This window comes from Cebus imitator, unplaced genomic scaffold (genome assembly GCF_001604975.1).
Source record: "Cebus imitator isolate Cc_AM_T3 unplaced genomic scaffold, Cebus_imitator-1.0 Scaffold905, whole genome shotgun sequence".
Taxonomy (NCBI): Eukaryota; Metazoa; Chordata; class Mammalia; order Primates; family Cebidae; genus Cebus; species Cebus imitator.
Genome location: NW_016108220.1, coordinates 247,427 through 255,866, shown reverse-complemented (window position 1 = coordinate 255,866; position 8,440 = coordinate 247,427). Strand labels below are relative to the sequence as shown.

General features: G+C 47.7%; 1 protein-coding gene across 1 annotated transcript in view; it reads left to right on the top strand.

Moving 5' to 3' along the window:
• The window catches only part of LOC108298172 (liver carboxylesterase 1), a gene marked incomplete at its 5' end in the record, with an annotated part of 28,679 nt that overhangs the window by 7,167 nt on the left and 13,072 nt on the right, over window positions 1-8,440 (top strand). The window contains 3 exons of the mRNA XM_037735684.1: window positions 362-515; window positions 2,158-2,265; window positions 5,590-5,712. Coding sequence (XP_037591612.1) covers window positions 362-515; window positions 2,158-2,265; window positions 5,590-5,712 — 385 coding nt within the window. The remainder of the gene's footprint in view (window positions 1-361; window positions 516-2,157; window positions 2,266-5,589; window positions 5,713-8,440) is intronic.

Genomic DNA, 8,440 nt, shown 5'->3' with positions numbered 1-8,440 from the left:
TTGTAGTGTGAGCTCAGTGTTGTGATTTGTAGTGTGAGCTCAGTGTTGTGATTTGTAGTGTGAGCTCAGTGTTGTGGTTTGTAGTGTGAGCTCAGGTTTTATCTGTTTTGCTCTCACATGTGCTCCAGCTTATAGGACCGTGTCAGGCATATAGTAGATGATCAGTAAATAGTTGTCAGTTGAATGTATGCAGAATCATACACCACAGCCGTGCTGTAGGAATGTAAGGCAGGGTCTCAGAGATGCTGAAGCACAGCCTTATGTGAAAGGCTCACTGAAAGCTCCCAGCCCCATCTGTGGTCCTGAAGGTCCTGCCATGACATCTCTGATCCCCACCCTTAATCTGTTTTCTTCCTCACAGCACAGGGGATGAACACAGCAGGGGGAACTGGGGCCACCTGGACCAGCTGGCTGCCCTGCGCTGGGTCCAGGACAACATTGCCAGCTTTGGCGGGAACCCAGGCTCTGTGACCATCTTTGGAGAGTCAGCGGGAGGAGAAAGTGTCTCTGTTCTTGTGAGTGATCCTGGCACCAGCCTCAACCCCACGCTTGATGTGATGCTGATGGGACCTCTTGGAGATCTGTCCATCTGGCTATGGATACCTCTGTTTATAATACCTGAGTTCAGGACTGACCCTACTCACTGACTAGCATCAGGGGACGGAGAGCTGAAGACCAAGCTCTCCTTGGCCCCCAGGAAACTCAGAGCTAAGTTTAGTGTCCTGGGGCCGTAAGAATCTCCAGTTGCAGCCTGCAGTGGTGGCATTGTCCTCTTCTAGCTTGGCTGAGTTCTGTCTCTCTCTCTCTCTTTCCCACTCATTTTATCATTCCCTTCTCTTCATAAGCAGGAGTAGGCATAAATTATGAGTAGGGCAGGCACAGACAGAGGTGGACAGAGGTCATTATTTGGGTCAAGCCAGAACTACGTGTGGAGGGGACATGGACACTGTGAACAGTCTGGGACTTCCCCTTGGGTGGTGTGATGACTGGTCTATGCCCAAGAAGAGGGCAACCATCTCTGTGACTGAGGGTCCCAGTGGGTGACAGGAAGGAGGGATGGAGCTGGGGATGGGGGACACACACACAACCTGGGGCTGTGAGAGGTCCTGCTGGGGCAGGGATTGGGTGCAGGAGACACCAGGGGAGCTGGGATGAAAAACCAGATGAGAGGGTGCCGGGAGCTGTAGGAGCCCTCCAGCTGCCTCGAGGTGGGCAGAGGGTCAGTCCCACTACAGTATTCTTCAATCCTGTGTTAGTTTTGTAGTTGAACACTCAGGGAAAACATTTTTATACTTTTGAAAGTATGGAAAAAGGAAAAATACAGGTAAGCCCAAGAAAGATAAAAGCTATTCACCATCCCACAACCCAAGGATGGTCACCATGCTGACTTTGACATGGATTTTCCTAGTCTTGTTTCTACGACTTTGTATCTATCTATTCATCTATCCGTCCATCCACCTATCATGTATAATCTATCTTTGTCTTTTTTAAACTAAAGTACTTTCCTGATTATTACAACACAACACAAATATTTTACTAAATATTAAGTGCTCTCCCTTAATAGTATCTTTTACAGTGGACATTATTCCATGATGAGAAAGAGAAACCGTTAATTTGCCCAATCTTATAATATTGGAATTGTGAGTTATATCTAGTGCGTACCATTTTAAACAGCAGGAGCATTCTTAGAAATCTTTGTGTGCCTGTGGGATCATTTTTTAGGATAAGCTCTGAGTCATGGAGATGCTGAATTGGAAGTTGTGGCTAGGAGATGCTAAGCTGCCTTTCCAATACGTTTGTTGATTAGGCTTGGCTGTGCCCACAGCTCCTGTTATGTCCCTGCCCTGTGCCCTGTCCCGATCCCGCTGAGATTCCCTTGGGTGGCCAGGTGGGAAGTGATCTTGGCAAGCAAGCCAGGCCAGGTTCTCTTGGGTGGGAGGTTCTCTTGGGTGGGATGTTCTCTTGGGTAGGAGGGTCTTTTGGGTGTGAGGTGAGCCCAGCAAGAAGGCCAAGCCAGGTGAGGAGCTGTTATGTCCACTGAATCCCAGGGTGTCTTGGGAACAGGCCAGGGCAGACGTGGAGTGAATGTAGCCCAGAAGAGTGAGCTAGTCACTGACCCTACCCCTGAGCATGAACTCCCTTCTATTCTGCTCCCAGGTTTTCTCTCCATTGGCCAAGAACCTCTTCCACCAGGCCATTTCTGAAAGTGGTGTGGCCTTGACTGCTGCTCTGGTGGAGAAAGGCGACATCAAGCCCCTGGCTGAGGTAGGTCTCTCACTGGATGTCCCCACCCTTTTGGCTCTGTGCTCCTGAATTCACAGGGGTCACTCTTGCCGTGGTCACTCTTGCTGATGTTCTCCTAAAATCACTGAAGTGCTAAAGGCTGAGCAGGAAGGGCAAGGAGACACCTTGATCAGCCGCCCGGTTTCACAGCCAGGCAAACTGACACAGGGCTTGGAAGGGATTTCCCAAGGGCAGCAGATGTTCAGGGCAGAGCTGGGACTCCAGCTCATGGCCCTAGACAGCAAGCAAGTGCCCTGTCTGTGACCACACTCCTCCTATGCACCGGGGCCGGGTGCCACGTCAGGCAGTGGGCAGCGGGCTGAGATGATGTCTTGTGTCTCTCAGGGTCTGAGTTCTGTGGACCCACTTGTGGGATGTAGGCCTGGAGCAGTTTCACACTGAGCACCTTATAACCAGAGTTGGTCCCTGGAGAATTCACTTATTGATTTATTTGTTCATCCAACAAAACTAGGTGAATAAGTGAAGGCAAAAGCAAGAGGTGGGCAGAGGTCATTGTTTGGCTCAAAGCCAGATGTCCATGTGGAGGGGGCACAGACACTACATGGTTCTACGTGGCTCTGCATTCTAGCCAGACACCTAGCACCTCCCCAAGCTTCCACTGTGGCTCTGCATTCTAGCCAGACACTTAGCACCTCCCCAAACTTCCACTGTGATGTAGGGAATAAATGAATAGTTACAGAATCACATTATTAGAAAGCATCACTTATGACAAGAGCAGTGGAGGAGATGGACTTGATGCCACAGCAGAATCTAAAGAAAGCATTGAGTCCCAGGGCAGAAGGAGGTTACCAGGCAAGGCTTGCTGGAAAGGTGAACAGTGAGTCAGGAGCAAAGAAGGTCCAGGGAGGGGAGCAGCACATGCAGGTGTCCTGTGGCAGGAGGATGCACCCGATCGTCAGTGAGACAGAGAGAGAGAGAGAGAGAGAGAGCAGGGGGAGCGTGGCAAGCGCTGAGGGTGGGGACGTTGGCAGGGGCCATGCCACACAGGACCCTGGCAAGGATTTTGTCATCATCTGGAGAGCGGTTGGAAGCCAAAGGAAGAGGTGATCAATAGGAATCCAGACCTAGGCTGAGGAGCACCCACTGGAGCCAGTGGTGTGGAGGATTTTGGTAGATTTGAGAGCTTGTTTGGGGAAAGCATCCGAACTTAAAGGGCTGATACATAGGAGGAGAGAAAATGGAGATGCCAAGAATTTTTAGAATTTTTGATATTTTTTTTAGAATTCATTGGTTATAAGCAACAGTTGCCCATTGACCAGACTTAAGCCAAGAAGGAGTATTAGCCTGCTGTGGTGGCTCATGCCTGTAAACTCTGCACTTTGAGAGGCCAAGGCAGAAGGATTGTTGAGCCCAGGAGCTCGAGACCAGCTAGGGCAACAAAGTGAGACCTTGTCTCTACAAAAAACAAAAATTTAAGCTGGGCATGGTGGTGCAAGCCTGTGGGCCCATCTACATGGGAGGCTGAAGTGGGAGGATCACCTGAGCCCAGGAGGTCTAGGCTGCAGTGAGCTGTGTTTGCACCACAGGACTCCAGCCTGGGCAACAAAGCAAGACCTTGTCTCAAAATCTTCTTTTAAAGGGAGAAATTATTTTTCAATGAAATAGAGGCCTGGGATAAGGCTTGGCTTTGAGAAAAAACAAGAAGCAGAAATTACAAAATGAGAGTCCTAGACTCTGTTATTCTTGTCCCCACCCCACTGCCCATCCCTCGTCTGTCTGTTTTTTTTTTTCCTCTCTCTCACCCTCTACTTCTCCCTGTCCCTGTTTATTTATTCGAGAACCATCCTGGGGCTTGATTGTGTCCCAGATCCTGCACAGGGCTGTGGGGCCATGTGCACTCGCCCGGGCGCCCCCACCATGGAGCCTGCTAGTCTCCCACTGTGCCCATTTCTCTGGCTGCACTTTGCCTCCAGTCTGCATGAGCACCCCCTCTGCCCCTCAGCTTAAGGACTCACCTTTGGTTCCAGAAAGCTGTCAGGTTGTATTTTTTGTTGTGAAAAACTAGGGTTTTTTACATGGGCAGAGCTCTACCCCGATTCCAAGTTACTTTGGAGAGAGGTTCACTGTCCAATCTTTGCTTGGATGTCCCTGAACTCTTAGAAAAGTAGGAAACCACAGTGTGCTGGGCAGACTGACCCCAAACCCCAGGACAGGCAAAGGGAGCTTCTCCCTCAGCAGGCATTTTTTTTTTTTTTAAAGACGGAAATAGGTTCTTGGTACATCAATTGGTGTTGCTCTGTGGCTTGATTTGGGACAAAGATGCGCAGACCTTGGCCCAGGGCCAAATCTGTGTCTATGCTGCATGGCCTCTGAGCTAAGGATGAGTTTTTAAATTTCTAAATGATCGAAAGGAATCAAAAGAAGAACACTATTTCATGAACCATACAATTATACGAAATTCAAATTTCAGTGTTCATAAAGGAAGTTTTCCTGGAACGTAGTGGCACCCATTCATTTGCCCCGTGTCTATGGCTGCGTTTCATGCCAACAGCAGTGTTGAGAAGTTGCAGCAGAGACCACGTGATCCACAAAGCCTCAAATATTTACTGTTTGGCCTTTGATGGGCACATTGCTGTCTTGTGCCCTAAAGAGTAGTGCTTGATTATTGCCCGGGACTCCAGTACGGAAATGTGCAGGTGGAAACTCCTAGCTGTGCCACAGACGCCTCACTCGGCGGAGAAGCCCCGCCTATGTCTTGCAGGGACGACACCCTGCTTTTCTTCAGAACTCGCCTTTAAATCACATTCGCTGCTGACTGAAGTGCCTCTGTGTAAATCATCTTATCTAGGCCTCCTGTAATTCTGCAGATGTTTTATTGTGTAAGAGACATGGCACTCTCCCACATGTAGTAACTCAGGAGGTAGGTGCAGTCATTATTCCCACCCATGGGTGGAGAAACCAAGGCCCAGAGAAATCATGTGGACTGCCTGTGGCCAAATGACTGGTAAGTGGAACAGCCAGCAGAGAGTAAATTCAAGATTTCATCACCTCAACCCCAGCTCCACCTCGCCTTTCTTCACACGTTCAGCTTGTGATCATTGTGTCCATTTCAATAGAGATAGGGTAGCAGAGATGAGAGACTGAGTAATTGGCTCATATCACAATTAAGATTAATAACAGAGGCAATGCTCCGTGGGACCCAGAGCCCACACCTACAGGTCTAGAGTATCTCCTGCTGCCCTCTGCCGCCTTTACAAGTTGGGCTTGGGATAGAACACCTCTTTCCACACTGATGGAGGGAGGGACTTTTCTCTTGAACGCTGTCGTTGCCTGTGATCTTTGCAGAAAATTGCTACCATTGCTGGGTGTAAAACCACCACCTCAGCTGTCATGGTTCACTGCCTGCGACAGAAGTCGGAAGAGGAGCTCTTGGAGACCACATTGAAAATGGTAGGTGTGCCTGTTCCCGTAGCCCCCAACCTGTAAACTTGGTCCTAGATGTCTTCGTTTCAGCTCTCCTCTTGCCCTGGGACAGTTACCTGGGACAGTGTCTCACCTTTCAGGAGTAGCAGTATCTGAATGGGAAATCTGATTTGTCTTTTTCTATTGTAAAATACCACAAATGTAAAAATAAAAGTCAAGAAATAACATGATAAAAAATTGTGTAACAATCCCCAAGATTGACCAAAATTTAATATTTTGCCATTCTTGTTTTCAGATGTATTATTGAGAAATTAAACATTACCTATTCCCAGGGGACACCGTCATCCTGAATTTAGGGAATGGAGATATTAAGCTGAAAGGTTTTCAGAAAGATGTCACAATTTAACTTAGAAACTGTTTGTATCAGGCCTGGTGGTGGTCCAATATTCTAGATATTCTGAGACTCTGACTCAATTGTTATCCTAGGATACTCATCTCTCCACTCATTCATTAATCCACCTGTGTATGATCTTCTTATCCATCTATGTTTTCACTAATCCATCCAGTTCACTGATATCTTTTTATCAATCTAATATCAATGTGTTCATAACTTTGTATTTATCTAATTTCAATCCATCCACCATTCATGCATCATCCAGCCACCTTATATCTGCACTCTATCACCCATTCTCTGGGGTGATGAGACTCCAAAACCAACAATCCAGTTATCATCTGTCTGCTAGTTTTCACCCATCTATTCATGTATCCATCCTATTCAACTTACCCCATGTACTGACCACCTCCATCTATGTATCCATTCATGCCAAGTATGTGGAGGTGAGTATTAGAGGTAGTGATACAGATACGAATTGGACATAGTCCCTCTCACAAGGAACTGTCCAAGCAGAAACACATTCATATACTTCGCAGGTTGAGTATGGTGTCAGCGCAGAGGGAAAGCATTCATTATAGTCATAAGGGATGCTTCACAGAGAAGGTGGAGGAGCCAGGGTTTGAAGCCAGACAGGGGAATCTGAGATTTCATGCCTTTAACCCTGACTCCACCTTGTCTTTCTTGAGAAATTCAACTTTCAGGTCAGTGTGCCCATTTTAACAGTGGTAACAGAGACAGAGAAATTTTGTAATTGGCCCATGTCACAGTTCAAATTAGTCACCGAGGCAACACTGTGGGACCCAGAACGCACACTGGAGGGTCTAGAGTATCTTCTGCCACCCTTGTTGTCCTCACATATTAAGACTTGAGGACATTTAAGATTGATGGATGGTCATAGCAGTCTCTCATCGCAGGGAAGCCCAGCAGGACAAGCACCCAGAGGTCACAGCACCCAGGGCCATTGAAAATTATTCCTCTTGAAGGAGAAGGGTGTGAATGCCAAGCTCAGGAGTAGCCTGATCGATGGATTCTCTCCTTGGACCTGAGGCTACTCCAGAGTCCCAGGGCCAGCACTATTACTGGACTCTACTTGTGTTTCCATGGATTGAGCCCAATGTGGTCTCAGGGCTTAGATCTCGGTTCAGGGTCTAAGTGACCAAAGTGTTCAAGGAATGAAAACACGACTGTTTTCTAATGCCTGGAACGAGGCAAATATTCTAGCAATTCTGCGTTTGGCATTAGAGGACCCAGATCACAAAGGAAGAGTTGGAAGTTCGGGAAATTCCAGCCCTAAGATTCTATGACATCCTTTTGAGATTTTCTGAGATCTTGTGGAAGTGCTTCCGTGATTACCCACTGCCTCCAGTACACACATATGCAGACACACATGCACACACACAGAAACACACAGACACACACACTCAGACACATACACAGACACACACACAGACACACACAGACATCCACACAGAGACAAACATAGACAAACACACACATAAACACAAAGACAATCCCACATACACTGACACACACAGACACACACAGAAACACAGACACATACAAACACACACACACACACACTCCTGGCTAGTGGGACTATAATCCTTAATGAAGGGACTCACACTGGTCACTTGCTGTGCACAAGTCAGACCTGGGAGCTACTGTGTAACACTACAATCACTGCAATCTTGGTGAACATACACCAAAGAGATGCGTGGGGTAAGATGAGTTTCAATGAGCTTGTATGAGTCAGAGCTTTCTAATGGGAGATGGGAAAATGCCCCCAAGGTGCCTTTGAACAGAAAAAGGAATGTGCTGCATTAGCATCCCCATGTTAACTAAAAACCCAGGAGTTGATGGCTTCAGGTATGTCTGGATCCAGATGATCATAGGATTTTATTGAGAATCTACATTCTCTATCCTTCAGCTTCTCACAACTCTGTGTTGGCTTCACTTTTAGGCAGATATGTCTTCTGGGAAGGTTAAAGCCAACAGCACTCTAGATTTATATCCTATCTGCCTAGAAGCCCTCTTTCTAAACAATTCCTACAAAAGTTTTGGGGAAAGCTCTATTGGAATGACATGGGTGTATGCCCATCCCTGAACTAATATCAGTGTTCAGGGAGATGGAGCACCCCAGGTCATATATAGATGCCTGAATTCATGGAGTGATGGAGGAAGAAGGAGGTCTCTGAAGGAGAATTAGCGTGTTCTTCCCAGAGGAACAGGAACGGGAGAGGACTGGGGGCTGGGCAGCCTCAGTGGGCATCCTCTCCAGAGCTCCATCAACCTTGGCTCAGAGTCCCCAGGCTGTCCTTCCTGTGCTGGTGCCCACCCCTTCTATGCCTTTGCCCTGTGCTCAGGTCAAGTAGAGCCAGA